This window comes from Sparus aurata, chromosome 8 (assembly GCF_900880675.1).
Source record: "Sparus aurata chromosome 8, fSpaAur1.1, whole genome shotgun sequence".
Taxonomy (NCBI): domain Eukaryota; kingdom Metazoa; phylum Chordata; class Actinopteri; order Spariformes; family Sparidae; genus Sparus; species Sparus aurata.
Window position 1 is genome coordinate 23,852,290 of NC_044194.1, and position 15,844 is coordinate 23,868,133.

At 42.1% G+C, this 15,844-nt stretch overlaps 1 protein-coding gene across 5 annotated transcripts in view; it reads left to right on the forward strand.

Annotated features, from left to right (window-relative positions):
- The first annotated feature begins 440 nt into the window (after positions 1-440).
- The window catches only part of srgap1a (SLIT-ROBO Rho GTPase activating protein 1a), an 83,166-nt gene continuing 67,762 nt past the window's right edge, over positions 441-15,844 (forward strand). For 3 of the 5 annotated variants that reach the window (XM_030425828.1, XM_030425829.1, XM_030425831.1), the window contains exon 1: positions 441-1,183. In XM_030425828.1, coding sequence (XP_030281688.1) covers positions 1,120-1,183 — 64 coding nt within the window. In that variant the 5' untranslated portion in view covers positions 441-1,119. The remainder of the gene's footprint in view (positions 1,184-15,844) is intronic. The other 2 variants (XM_030425830.1, XM_030425832.1) reach the window with 1 other exon arrangement.

The following is a 15,844-nucleotide window of genomic DNA, read 5'->3' on the forward strand; positions in this document are numbered from 1 at the left end:
TCACTTTTAGGGACAGACACCTTTAATAGCTGTGGTCTATAAGGGTGCATAGGTAAAGCAATGTGGGGCCCCTGAGTGTTTTTTTAACTGCACCTTTTATTGGACCAAAGCAGCTGTGGGCCTCTATATATACCTGGTATTCCACCTTGCGCAGCACTGGACTCCTGTATATTTGAAAGAGATCCATGGGATCTTGCTTTTGAATGTAACTGCAAAACCCAACGTCTTAGTGTTTTTATGTGAATTAAGTTGGAATGTTTCTATAGTGAAAAGTTGAAAACACTTATAATGGTTACGTATAAATTGTAGATGCACTTACAGACTTTAGATGTTGCATTTTCTTCCAAAAGCTGACAACTGTGTACAAATAAAAGAAAGCCTTGAGATCTGGGAGTGTCGGTCCACTGGTGTCCGCTAGCCGTGTGTGTGTGTGTGTGTGTGTGTGTGTGTGTGTGTAGATCCCTCCCTCTCCTCTCCCTGCCTGGCTCCAGCTGCTGTGTGCTGCAGTCGGCCTGCCCTGTCTGCCTCTGAGCCTGCTGGGAGTTGGAGGGAGAAACCGTCGAGGGAGAGCGAGCAGGGGGGAAGAGTGTATGTATGTGTGTGTGAGTGTGTGTGTGTGAGTGTGTGCGCGGGCCCCAAACTGGAAATCACTACGACCAAAAAAAGACAAGAAATAGGCGCACACACTCGCAATTCGAGCCGACTTCGAAGCCCTCCGGACGGGTTGTGGCTGTTCAGGAGACCCTGAAACTTGCGTGATTGTTTTTTTTTTTTTTCTTCCTTCTTCTTCTTCGGTGGTGGCAGCAGCGCTGTTGCGCCGCGCGGACTACTCTGCTACTTGACTGGATTCATTGGTGGGAGCAGGATTGCGCATTGGCTCTGCCGTGTATCCACCGCTTATCCACAGAGGGAAAGGGAACCATGAAGAGCTAAACATTTTCTTCTTTTTTGAGTGAAATCCTTTCCAAGTGTCATTTTGTCTCGAGCTTCTTCTTCTTCTTCTCTCGCGTTAATTTTCTCGTCCTGTGTGGGATGCGTCGGCTGCTTTAGGATCCCGCTTCTTGACAAACAGTTTTTACAAGAAGTTTACAACAAGCTCCGGACACGAGAAGACGGAAAATGTCTACGCCGAGGTTTAAGAAGGATAAAGAAATCATCGCGGAGTACGAGAGCCAAGTGAAAGGTAAGGGAGAGGGAAATGTTTCGCCGGGAAATGTGCTTGTTGGAGCCGCTGGAGGATTAATTGAGAGCAGGCTAGTGTTAGTTCATCACAATCTGAATCACAGCCAGTGATGTGGTGTGGTGAATGAGAAAAAGTTGGTGAAATATGACCTCCTGTTGGTGTTAAATCTTCATTTATCTTGCATGTTCTGTAAAATGATCCACAGGCAGGCCTATCACAATGTAATGGTATTTATGTAAGCAATACAGGAGGGTCAGTTTAATTAGCAAAATAAAAGATTGGTAGCTGTGGTCCGGAGGCGCTTTTATTTTGTAGTTTTGCATGTGAAAGCCAATGAAAGTGCTCAGCAGATTCCCTGCTGGCCCAAACAGGGTATCACTATCTATCTAGCAGGTGACCTATCAAGAGGTCTTGCAACTTTTATTTGCTCAAACACGTAATTGTTTTACTTCTTCTTGGTCTGGTGCATTTAATAATGTTGATGTGATCGCCTACCTGTTACTATCCAGGCAAGTGACTGAGCTTTTCTCGCCATGCAGAGCAGCTGTGAGACTCTGTAGTCACCACATTGTTCCCTCAGTATTAGAGCATGATAATGCACCTGAAGAGGAGCACAAGTTCAGGCAGCACACCTGTCTTACAACTCAGTGTGTTGCCTCTCAGAAGAGCCGGTTGCCCCTGCTTGGGTCCTTTTCAACTATTCCCTTTTTGTCACAAGCCCACACACTGCATAAAACTGCATCTCGCCCTGATTTAGGTGGGTGATTTAAAGGTGTGCAAGGCACCATAATGATACCACCCTAACTTATCTGGTCTTTTCTGTCTCCTTCAAGCCCCTCTGTGCATGCAGAGCAGAGGTAGTTTATTCCCAGATAGACCAGCACAGGAAAGAGGCAGTTGCTGCTCTAGGGTAACCATGGGGATTTGGCCCCCAGCCAGCCTGCTCTGTTCCTCAGCGCTTTTAGCATGCTCAAATACCACCTATTCACTTCCCCTGTATCCAACCTTAGATCCAGAAAAAGAAAGGAGGTTAGGGTGGTGGCTTCAGAGAGGGGCAGATCGAAGAGGGGACCACTACTGTTTAACAAATTAAAAGATTGCATGAGGTTGGGCACAAGCCCTCATTTGCGGGGAATGCTCGGCACCATTTCTTCTCCTTGCAAGAATGACTAAGGGCTTTGAGCCTACAACAGAGGATGATGCTCAGTCATAGGGGATGCTGAACAAGAGATGACGAAGCCTCTCATTTGTCATGCAGAACCCAGCGGGGTAATAACAACAACCTGATGCTGCTGTGAATAGCTGTTGCCACATAGGACCACCAGAGATGGAATAAACCAGTGTTAAGGTGTATTGTTTAGTTGAAGATGTGAAATTCATTTGTGAGGGTAATGCACTGAGGTCTGTCGTGCATTGTAAATGTATTCCACATCACAGGTACTGCCAAGCTATTTGCATCAAGTACCGGTTCATTTTGCATTGCAAATGCCCTGCGAGTATTTAATTTGAGATTTTATTTCATATCATTCATCAGTTTTTTTTTGGGCAACAAGGATACTGACAATATGTCACATTCTTTCTTTTTTTATAAATCCAACTCTCTCTAATACACCATGGAGGGATTTCATGCTACATATTTTCATGGCCAGCCTATTCAGACACACTGTTCCATCTCTTCTAATATGTTTATGCTAGTTGTAAGGCACGACAATGAGAGTCTTTAATAGGTCAGATGACTCCTGTAAATGCAGCCTACTGTTTGTTTAGGAATAATAGCCGCCAGGCTCATTAGGATATGAGTAGTCAGGAGTGGAAGAAAATGCATTTGGTCAACATTAAGTATTCAGTTGTAGAGCAGCACCTGATTTTACAGCTGTGAAGTGTTTATGAGTTAAGAGTTTGCCGTGATAATGAGTGAGATCACATCTGCAGTAGAGCTGTGATTGCCAGAGGCAGATTCTCGTGAACAGACATTGATTACTCACGAAGTGGATCAACAAGCAGCTCAAAAAAACAGCCTGAGCCAATGTTTGATCTTGTTGGTCTGCATCCTCTCTGTATCACTCTCGAAAAGAATTGTTTTAATTTTCACAATAGCTCGACAGATAGGCCTATCTGGAGACAACTTTTGCTTCATCTTATGTAACCACATTGATCTGTAGCCTGAAGCTCTCTGTCCCAATTTTAACAAATGACATGTGCACGTGGTGGTCTGCTGTTATCCAGTTAGCCCGCAGTCATGCAGATTTACACCAACAATTCCCCCTTTTTTTCTTCTTGGAATCATTTTTATATGCAAAGTTTTAGGCCACAGTATTTTGCAATGGTGTGCTGAGTGGCAATTGTTACTGAAGTCAGTGTTCAGTGTAGTTCTTTATGGTGACTGTCTGTCTGAAAGCCTGGCTGACACTACTGTTCCATGGTCTGACTTGTCATTCAGTTGACATTCACTTCTTAAGTACCCTCCATCAGCCTTTCTTTTTAACCCTCCCACAGATGAAATGAAAATGGATGTCATTTAGGCAATTCAAGGAAATTAGTCTTTTATTGAAAAGCTCTGCAGCATGGGGATTAAATTTCTGCTAATTGCCAACATCGGCATCTGCATCAGGACTCGGCTTGTTTTGGAAAAACAAAAACATTAAGAAGATTGGGTTAAGACAGTGGAATTTGTTTGTGCTTTTACAGCGCACATCAGTTGCAGTCGATTTAAACAGGCTAAGAAAAGATTGTGGGTACTTTGGTATTGTCCGTGGGCCTCTGTTTCTGTGATCTATAGCAACACTGCCGTGTCTTCTCTTGGGCAAAGTGTTGGTCTGATGTCAGAGCGTGGCTTGCTGTTGGTTGCTCAAGGGTCGTGACTCTGATGGCAGGACCCCTTGAGCCCCTGTCAGGGGTCCTCTCCCACATCATCATAAAGGCCGCCCCCTTTGACCTGCCTCCTCTGCTGTTTGAAATCAGAGCCCTGGTCCTCTGCATACTCAAAGAGAGAGGTCTGCCTATGTTTGTATGAAGGGGGATTAGAGGCAGGAAACTGCTCAGAGGTGGTATAATCTTTCAAATTAATAGGATTTGTCTTGTGGTTAAAATCCATTAGCATATTTACATAAGTAAAAATGGTAGTTGTTGTTATCGTCCTAGTGTGTGGCAGAAGATGAACTTGTACTGTATGTGTTGATCACTGTCTGTTCCTCAATCCAGATGTCACACATATGTTACCTCTGGATCAAGCAGTAAAAACTGTAAGTGTGCATTTTTTTTTAAGGAAGTACATCTAGTTTGTCACCAGATTTCAGCATGTGATGATGTGGAGAGGGTAGTGGTGTGCCTTTATTCTTTTATATAGAAAAGTTTTATGCTATAATAAAAAAATAAAAAATAGGAATGGTCAAGCAAATATTTTCTTTAGGTCAATGAACACAAACAGTCACTTTCACAGTGCTTTACACAAAAAGTAGAACCCCAGATGTGACTGCAGCTTAACAATCAGTATTTTATACAAACAAAAGCCAATAGCCATTTCACATCAAACGTTTTTAGAAGCAACATCTCAACATTTACCACAGATACCTGCCTTCGTAATTAATTCATGTTTTAGTTGAATGACCTCTTTAATCATATCAAATTCATGATCAATGATCAGAGTCCAAATTTGTCTCCTCAAATTTCTTGTGCAGCTTCAACCAGTGTACATGTTATCAATGTATTAATTTCCCATGACTGATAGTAATCAACCATTGGTTCATCATTCTAACTGATGCTTTACAATATTCTTTGCTTAGGTTCCATTTTTATGAGTGGATACACTTTTAAATTATGTGATTATGAACATTAGAACAGCTGTCAGAACGCAGTGTCCTTACGCCCCTTTGGCCCTACTTGAGGGGTAAATACCGTCAATTGTGAGTTTGGGAGCATGAGTGGATCTCAAGCCAGCTGTCGCTAAAACCTGACCTCTTGCACTGGTCAAATTTTGACCCATTAACACCGTGCTGGAGCCACGAGATGAAGTGCTTCGCCTCTGCATATGAAATCATCCAGAAATCTCAGAACCATTTCCCTTATAGGCTCCTAAAGACTATTGAAATGTTGCATTTGATGCTGGACTATACAAATACACAAGGCTCTCAGGGCCGCAGGGTGTGAATATTTTGGTCACAAATGCTGCCAAAAATGTGTCCAGTGTAACTAAACATTTTCATTAGTTGCACCAGTGCACCTGAAATTAAGTAGTTTTGATAGATTGAGTTTAAATGAAGAAAATCATGTATTTGCACCCTTTACTCCTATTAACAATTACATGATGTGAAAAGAAATTGATATTTTATGAATTACTTAAGTTAAAAAAGTTAGGCACACCGATGCATCCAGTGTGAAAAAAAATCTGCACATTTTCTGCCCTTCAATGAATCTAAGTAGTCTGAATTTGCTGCCTCAGTGAGCAGTTCTTGCTATTTTACACACAGCAGTTAAGTTGTATCTAATACTCTAGCACCATCCTAACAGCTTCTCAGAGGTGTTGATGGAGTTTAGAGGTTGAAAGACTAATGGAATCGCCCCCTGGAACACTTCTCCACAACATCACACATCTATCCACACACTTACCATCTGTGTACCCTCCATAACTGTGCGTGTGTTTCCACCCAGTGGTATGGCATTGGGTGTGGCAATGGTGTGTCTTTTGTGCATGAGCTTGCGTTTGCATGGGTGGGTGAACGGTTATTGACAGCACCATCTGTGGCCACTCACCCTTTTTGCAGTTTTAATAAACTCTGCTGAGCTCAAGCAAGGCTACACTTTCCCTGCTGTGCTTTTCATGATAGTCACAAAGGCCACCGGGACATTAGCGCTGCCCCCCTATGACCCCCGACTCTGCCCCCAACATGCAAACCAACTCACGTCCATCCCCTGCATCCGTAAAACAAACAAAAAGGTTTCAATTGAAGTGGCACTGTTGCAAATAAAGACAGAACACAAAGTCTGGTGTATTGTCTCCAGTTGTAGCCAACACTGGTAAATTCTATTTATTCCAAGAAAGGATCAAGTCAAACCATGCTGCTAGTCCCCCCTTCTCTGTTGGTTGTATCGGGGCATAGCAAAGAATCCCTGTGTGGGACTGGAGTGCTGGTAATGAGCTGGATGAGATTCGGTGTGTAGCTGTACTGCATTCGCTGAGGGGAGGTACAAGGTGTTAATGGAATTGGACCACGCTAAGCGAAAGTGAAACAGAGGAATTGAACTGACGAAAGAAAACTGAAAAGTGCAGTAAAAGGGAGAGTTGAAGGGGGATTTGTAGAGATTTTTTGGCAACTTTCTAGACAGCTTTAATTCCTTTGAACCACTGTTGGGGTCCAGCAGATGGGCAGACAGGAAGGCAGACAGACACAGTTTGACCATCGGGCCATGCTGCTGTCTGCCACCCAGTGGGGCTGGATTAAGGCGAAGGAGATTGGGGGATGGGAAGGAACAGTACGAGGTCAGGCAGGAATAAGTGAAGGCGGTGTCATAAGTTCTGCCTTGCTTGACTTGTTTTAATCTGCGTCTCTGTGTGTGTTCAGCCGATTCATCTTCTGAAATGTAAGCCGTTAATATATTGAGCAATGGCGAAAGCTTTTCAACATGAGTGCAAACATGCTACAAGTGAAATCTCTTGTTGGTCTTTATTTTCTGTTTTCACTTAAACAATGGGACATCTGCTACTTTGGCTTCTTCTTTTCCATGTAAAAGCTTTTACTGACCATGACAATCTGTTGACAAGCTGTGGCTCGGTACTTGGCTCAGGTACCCCAGCCTATCAAGCCTCTGCAAACTGAAGCTGAGAATTATAGGGTTCCATCTAGATGTGGGAATGTCTGGAGAGTGGGCACCTCCCGATTTTGTTTGATACTAGCCGTTTTTGCTGCCAATTTGGCCGGCTTTTTTGCGGCTAGGTCCGCAGATTTAGACAGAAGGCGGTCCGTAAAATGCTGAGATGCTAGCATCTCCTGGATCTCAGCTGCTGTCTTTGTTGTCCGCTTGTTGTTGTAACGGCAAGCTACTAACGGTCGCTACTTTCAAATTAAAAGCCCCCCTTATAAGAACCCACTTCTAAACTCCAGTGGGGTGCAATGTAAAGCTCTTATTTTGAAGACAAAATCGTTGTCACTGTTCACTGCCCAACTTCGTGGTTCATGTCACCTACCCCGGTGGCGGCTTTTGGAAAAGGAGGAATATTACGCCTCCGTTTTAGAAAGACAGGGTGGCACATTGCTGCCCTTACCTTGGAGCAAATGTGCTGCCTTTTCTATCTACAAAGGGCTAATGATTTAAAAGGGCTAAGATGACTTTTATAAAACAATGTCTTTACATGATTTGATTCCATTACTGTTTGACAGCTTGCTACTTTTTGAATCATAGAGTACATTTTCTACTTCTATTATTTTTGCTCTCAGTCTCCTCACCAAAACTCAACAAGTAACCTGCTTAGAATGTAAACATCTTGCACACCTTTACTTCCATTGCATTTCACCATTCATTTGGATCAATTCAGCTTTAAGAAACGTGTACTTGAAGCAGTGAGAAACATGTTTTACGCCTGTTACATTTTACCATGCATTCTATACAGCTGAAATTTAAGTAAAGCCAGGTCTTGCGGAATTGTTACAGGCAATTGTAATGTCAAGAATTTGGTTTGAATTGCTTTTGGTTTTTTTGGGAATTGAGACAATAGCTCAATGGCAGTGAATCTGAGAATTGATTTTTGTTCCTTCTACCCCAAGACTCTCCCTGGCAAAGCCACACTATGATCAAGATGTTACTATAACTCCATGCGACTGTTCCTGGCTACATTTACTTAGGAATCATGAAAGCATAATTATAGATTCTAATGCTTTGTCTGGCTGAAACTTGCCCTACTCTCCCTGTGATTGGTTGCCGTTGTTGGCTATGTTTGGGTTATGGTAAGAATATCAGGTTAAGCTAATCAGAGACAGAGTAGGGTGGGTCATAGCTAGGAAAGCAATGATCCATAATCATGGCTCACAGAAAGGGGAACACTTTCTTCCTGTAACTCTATTACACAAGCTGTCATGCTTTGTAGAGTGCTTCATTTCCAGGTGATGTAAACTCATCATTAGTCAGATCCACTACTGATGTGCTCAGAGAGATGTACTAAAAGAAGAGTCATCTTCTTCTCTGCCTTTGCTGCTGCATTTCTGCACATCATGTTGCATTACTGCCACCTGTAGATCAGTTGAATATTGTGATTTCACTGGTTCTATCCTTCTGTCTAAAATGAGACATGGTTCTTTCTCTTTGCAATATTTTAACTTCGTTATAGTACTGAGACATAACCAGTCCAAACCCAAAGTGATAAGAAATGCCTAATTTAATAACAGCTAAAGCACGTTATCTAATCCAGGGCCATCATTTGTGAATTGGAGACCAAAAAGTTACACGCACAGCCTTTCTCCAAATCTCCCCCCCTGTCTTTTATTTGAAATATATATTACAGTCTAACTGCTGCGACACCCCAAAATGTCTACGCTGTTTTATGTGGTCACTTCTCCCTCTGTCTCTGGTTCCCTCACCGCTTTTAATGGTTAGAGATGGAAAGAGTTTCCCATGGTCTCAGTTCTTGGGCTTATCAGTCTCACTATAAAGGCTCATTGTGGGTTGCAGCAGAAGGAGGCCAGAGCTGAGTGTGCAGCCGTGGCTGGTGTCGGAGCAGCCCCAGGCAGGTCTTGTGTGTTCTGGCCTGAACCCTCCTCCACCCTCCCCCGAGATGGAAACTGGAGCCATAGTTGTGGTTCAAGCCACGGATATGTGGGGGTTGGGTGCTGTGTTGTATCTCATCCGACTCGCTCAGTTTTAGTGAAGCTTCAAAGATTTTGACTGACAGCTAATGTTCAATAGTAAAATAAGCTAAAAGGGGAGTTTATGTATTTATAGTTCTTTTATTCTCTTTAGCATTTGTGAAGCCTTTACATTCCTTGAAACTAGCCGCTACACAACTTTGGTCAGCATTTTCCTTAAATAGCACAATGATGTTATTGTCATAAGACGTCATGTCATGTGGTTATTATGCAATAGATGAAGTAGTCTCCTCCTCTTCTTGCCTATGGTTTACAGTCAGAATAAAGAAAATAATCCAACTAAGTCATCAACTATTTCCATACAATTTACACTATTACACACAGCGGACTAATTAATGGTCAAAGTTAACTTTTGACATACAACATATTTGCTGTTCGGTGTGAGTCTGTCGAGTCCTTTGTCTCTGTCCTCTCCCTAAACCCCCTGCTGGCAGCCCTTTGTCCAGGACAACTTGACCCTCTGATCACCAAACCAGTGACCTCTGCTCCTTGACCTGAATCCTCGCAATACGGTGCCAACTCTGTACAATTAGATGAGTGTGTCTGTTGTACTGATTGCAGGGATCATGGAAGCTCGTTAGTCATTCAAATTAATTTTTTATTTAAAGATGTATTCTCTTTAATGAAACTTAACTGCAAAGCAATTAGTAATGGTTGGGTTGTTCATTCATTGTATTTACATCCTTGATTATTGGGTGAATGTACTGAGCGGAAACAGTTGGCAGATAGAAATGTGTGTCTTTTGTCCACTCAGTAGCTCTCTAGATCACTGCTCCTTCTCTTCAGTTCGTGCATGCTCTTATCTTGTTTGCAAATATCTCTATTTCTTTAGACTAGTAGTCAGACGGTGATGAATGAGCTTTGCTTATACCGTCAACAATCAGCATTCATCGGAACCTAAATGTAGTTTGGGTCCTGAGTTTCTAATGATTTCTGTGCGACTGGAAAAGTTCCTTTGTTGGCTGTTGGGGCTTTTTGACAGTGGAGTAAGAGATTGGTTTTTAGCATTACAGTGTAATTCAAAGCCTCTTCTACCACATTTCCATCTACCAATTGTTTTTACTGTTTCTATGAGTAAAACCTGTGAAAGAACTGGCCTGGCAGAGCTTGGTAGCATTGCAAATGGCTTCAGCTCAGTTCACCGAAAGCTCTGTCTCGTCATCTCTTTCTGGTAGATTTTTCCTTTTTCTTTTAGGTTAGGCTGAATTTGAGCACATTTCTCTCTGCAAGAAGTCTCTGCAGACTACTGACAGCCCATTTTATCATAGTTTAATAGGAGTGGCATGAGCCACAAAGTTAGTTTTTTAGATCATACTGGTCTTGAAATAGATCAACATGAGGATGCCCTCTTGGTCTGCCCCTTTTCTCATAACTGTAAGTAGAGCAAAGCCTGTGTGACACAAATGGTCATGAAGAAAGACGTAGTGAGGATTTTTTAAAACTTCAATTATAGATTGTGATCTGCTCCAAACTGACAGAAGTTGCTGAAGCACCATGGGCGAGTAAGATCGTTTAGAACAATTCAAAAATATCAGCACGCTTTGTGTGTGTGTGCTTGTGTGTGTCTGCATACGCTTGCACAGTCAGCTGCCTCGCATGGACACAGACATAGTGGCCTCATATATCTTACTTTTTAATCAGGCAGTGTGGAGGAAGCTACCGTCTCCCCTGGGGTTCTGTGATTTGTCCTGGTTAATGGCGTGTCACAGGGGCGTGATGCATGGCAACCTGGCTTGGTGTGTGGCACATGCATGACTGGACTGTAGTCTCACACACATGCAGAAAGGATGGCCTCTATCTCCCGGCTCTGTGGGAGACAGAAAAGAGAAAGCTCCAGTCTTGCTCACTATAGTATAGAGAAACAAAGAGCAGTGAAAGCTGATCTGTCTGTTCTTTTCTTCTTCCTCCCTCTTTGTCCCTCGCTCCCGCACTCTGAGCAGCTGCCCTAAGGTCGATCACATTCTGTGGCTGCGCTCCGCTCAGATCTAGCGTGGTAATCCGAAAGCATTGGGTGGATCTGTGTGGTGTTACTCGCCGCAGGCAAAACTGGCATCCAGTTTCACCTGTCCAGTCTTGTCAAGTTTGTGTTCACGCAGGGATGATGACAAAGGCTTTAATTTGAGATATTCATATTTTCATGGGAAGACAAGTCATCTAGCCTGACTGAGAGCCTGCTCTCAGACTTGGCCACTGGTGCTAAGGAAAGTGGGAGAGGATTGGCAGTTAAAGCCTCCTGGAGGGTAGGTCGGAGGAGATAACAGCATGTAACTCTCTGTCACTTCCTCTATATTGTACACTATAATTATCTGGAAATTAGGTCCTTGTGAAGCCTCCTCATTCTTCTGTGTGTCTGTGCGTGTGTGCGTGCGTGTCTGTGCGTGCATATGCGTGTGAGCTGAACATGTTATTCTGTCTTGGCCTCTGGTGCCCTGTGAGAAAGGGGGCTGTGGGTGTCAGTGTGGACTTCCTCATTCTCCACGGCTTGGTTTCACGGCAGATGCTTTGTGAGAAATCAATCCCTGCTGGCTGTGACTGGGTCTGTGACAAGGGGACTGATTGGGCCTCAGGCTGCAGGGCTGGACAGGGTAAGGGTGCTCAGTCTTAAACCTGAGTGATGGGAAAGATTGGGATATGATTTGAACTAAAGCTATGCCTTTTTTAAGCTTTAGAAAAAAGAAAAAAAACTTAAGCTTTCTTAAGTTGTGCACAGAAAAAGAAAGGGGAAAAAAAGCACATATGGTTATAATGTTCAGAAAATAACTGAAATAAAAGTAAAATAAACGTCAAAATAATGTGTGTGATTTGTGTATGTGCATGCGCAAATCTCCCTGTAATATTATAACAGGTTTTCAGTAACATCAGATTTTGTCATAGGCTCAAGCCTGGAAAATAGCCAAGTAGTTTTAGAAACATTGACAATGGCTTAACATAGAAACAAAAGAAAAGCAACGCTCAACAAATTGCAGACAAAAACATGGCTAAACATCAGCTTTGTTCATTCATTCATTTTGATTTTTGCTACATCATTACATTTTCCTGTGTCCCAGAAAAAACAGCAAGGCCTATACATTTATAGCTCTGAGTTAGAGAATCGTTTACAGCAATGTTAGCAGCTCTTTGAGGCTGTCGGTAAACATAGTGATCCTTTCAGTGGAATGCTAACTTCAGCATGCTAACATGCGCACAGTGGCAAATATCATGCTGATTAGCACTAAAGACTGATAGGAATGTATTTCATTTTTTTAGGTACAAAAATCAAAAATGTGTGATCAACCATATAGTAAAAATGTATTTGGAACTGGTTTCAGCCACTCCTACTGCACAAGGAGCTTGTTAGTGCAAATGAAGGTTTCGGGGTAATAGGTAAACCTCTGTTTTTATTTTATGTTGGTACAACTAAGAGTTTCTCATGAGAAATTTACTCTGTTGCTTGTGTGTTTCAGTATGTTGTCTTTAACCTGACATAAGCTTATAATTATCCAGCCTGTTTAAGCTCCCCATCTCCCTACTTCAGAGTCCTTTGTCAGGTGAGGATCTCCACGGTTGATCTTGAAGTTTAAGAACAAGAACGTAGTACAAATATTTATCTGTGCCTCAGTTTAAACCCCCAGGTTCAACTGCACTGCAGTGAACTGTCTCGATCACGGCAGCCTCATTATTATGCCCTTGCAGTGCAGCTTTGGCCTTAGAGATGTTGTTGCATCAGACAGAGTGCAAAAAAATTCAAATCCTCTGGTATAGCAATAATTTCCCCCTCTCTTTTAAAGTTTGCTTTGAGCTATCAGTTTGGTTAGTCTCAGCTCCAGAAACATGGGGCTCCACTAAGTATTTTTGTTTGATTCTTGGAACGTATGAAACTTGAATAACAATGATTATAGGCGTATCAGATGGCCCCTCTTTCTTGGGGTTTTGATGATTCATTCACAGGCCTTAAACATCCATTAAAAATGCATGTGTGCATATTTGGTTGGAGCCCTGAAGTGTATCATATCAGCATAATTAGAGCTCTTTGATTTTAGATTATGCTTTTGCTTTGAAGTTTGGCTCTAGGCAAAATTTTGGTGGCATTTTCCTGTGGCTCTAGGAAAAGCTTCACTGATGTCTGTAAGCAAAAAATATAATATATTTAGTTTTCATTTAATGTCATACTGGGCTAATTATAGTGCACTTTTTAGAATAAACAAAATATCTGTACATTTTTTTGTGAAGGAGTGTTATGGATCAATTTGTACGTGATATCATTATCAGTTAATCAGATTTGGCTCTATGCATAAGTGGATTCTGTGTCGGGGGAGGCCTTTCCTCTTTTGTATGTGAAAAGATTCTTCGCCCATCTTAAACCCCCAGCTCTAAGGCAAAGTCCCCCCCCACTATCCTCCACCTGCCCTTAATTCCCTACCCTCAATCCTCAATCCCAGCTTTAGCTCACCCATCCATGCACCTCATTACTCTAACCCCCAACCGGCCCCTCTTATAGCCTCAACCCCTGTGCCCTCAATCCCCAGCCTGTGACCAGACTCACTGAAGTCCAAAGTCACATGGATGCTCCTCTTCTGACAGTCTGAGGGCTGAGTTGTCAATACACCAGGTCATAATGTATAGAGGTTATAATATGAGTGTCATTAGTTTGTGATCAGGCCTCGTTTAGTTTGGATGCAGCTGCTCGGGTCTTGACACGCTTCTCGAGATGTTCTGAAATCAAAACATTATCTGTTTGGACATTTGTAGATGGTTTGCTGCATACAACGCTGACAACATGTAGCTGTGATGGTAGACAAGACTCAGCTCAATGGGCTGTGCTCCTCATCAATACTGCTTGTTTGAAATGTCTGTAGTCGAGCCGTGCACAAGATAGTTGGGTGATAGTCCCAACTTGTTGCACATTTGTAGTGGCACTAGTTCAGTGATCTGTATATAATCACACTACTAAGGTTGTGTGATCTATTGATGTTTTTATTTTGAAAAGGCGTTTTCTAAAAACAATCAACCAATAAAATGAAGAGGCAAACTAGATGGCTAGGCTTATTAAAGGAATTGCTTCAGGAAAATGCAGTGTCAATAATGGCGAGCAACATGATGGATGAGGAGCCAAAAAATAACTATCTACATTGCAATATTGTGATTTAATGATGCAGTATGAGAAATTCATAAACTATTTCAAGTCTGGTTCACAGGTCATTTCAAAATTGAGAAAAAAGAACACAATATAAGATTGTGAATCATAACTTCATTTCTTTTTTTTTGCCAGATTGCCCACCCCCACCAACTACAGGCAAATTTAACTAGAGCAAACTGATTTCTTGCATGATAGTTATAATAATCACAGTGTGTAGTATAATTTCCCCTTTTAGTCAAAGTGAGGTATAATGTCATAGCTATGCAAACTGGTAAGTGTGCCAGACAGCCACTCAGAGAACATAGAAGGCAGACTTTATTTGACTCGGTTCGCTCCAGCTCCATCGTCCTCATGGGACACCAGCTGACCAGAAATGTCAGGTGTGTAATCTACTGTGATCTTGATGTCCCACTGGGGTGATGTCATCCACTCTTCACAGAGATGACCATATAACTAGGAACCAGTGTAGAAATAGTTTAGTAGCTACATACCTCACTTAGTTGAGCTTGTTTCTTATGGTTCTCGGGATATGTGTATATCAGGTGTTAATAGTCAAGACGTTTAGCAATTAATAGTAAATAGAGGATTGAATATTCGGATGCTGACTCAAGTGTTTCATTCAGCACTGTGGCACAGGCAGACAGATTCTAACTTTGAGACACTGTTATGATTTACATTTCACAATGCTGATCTGTGAGAGTTTGCTAATCTCAATAACAAAATTAATTCGCACTCACGGCGAGCAGTTTAATGAAGACTGGATGTTTTTTTTAGCAGAGTTGAAAGACAGCTCTACCCATCCTGCTAGAGATCAGACTCCACATTCCCCAAAGTGAATATGTTTACATGAGGCTGAAGCGAGTGGATTATTTCAGCTGTCACAACTCTGAGCACCAGGTGGGAGAAAGATGAAATGTTTTTCCTCAGAGGAGGTTGGGGGACGTTTCTGCTTATTGAACAAAGTTTTCAGCCCATCACCACTATAGAAAAGTTTAAAATAGGAAGATAAATGCCTTTATGCCCCCCGTCCGTGCTGCCACTAATAGCTAGAACCAGAGCCAGTAGCAGTTTAAGTTTTATCTTTATGTGATTTCTTTGAAATGCTCTTTATGGTCAGCTACCTATAAAATAGTTACATGGCCAATAGTTTACTTAATTTTGGCTGCTTTCCATGTCGTAATTTCAACTGTGTTTTTCCCAGAGTCAGTTGAGGCCATTAAACTACTTTTTTCCTGCAGTATTTTTTTAAAAGTATTTATGCACTTTTTTCATAGTTGACTGACATCACTATGTGGTTAATGAAAACATGCATTTGCTGTTCATCTAACTCATGACCTGCAAATTCTTCTTCTCAAATGTACCATAAATTATTCACTTGGAATGATTGAAAAGAAGAAGACTGACAAATGGCATACAGACAACAGTTCACTAAACAAACATTGATGTATCCTATTTACACTCACAAGGCTACTACAAAAGGACGCTGTATGCTGCTTAGAGTTTAATTTAAAGGCATTACCCTCGTAATCAATACTGCCTGTGTGTAGACACAGTGGGGTTTGTAAAAGTATTGCTAGAAAGGCTGAATGAGCATGTGTATCTGTGCATGATGTGGGCATAGAGTGTGCGTTTTGGCTGTACTTTGTCTCAGCCAGCTGCTCCTTTGCAGATAAGACGTCTTATCCATCTTCT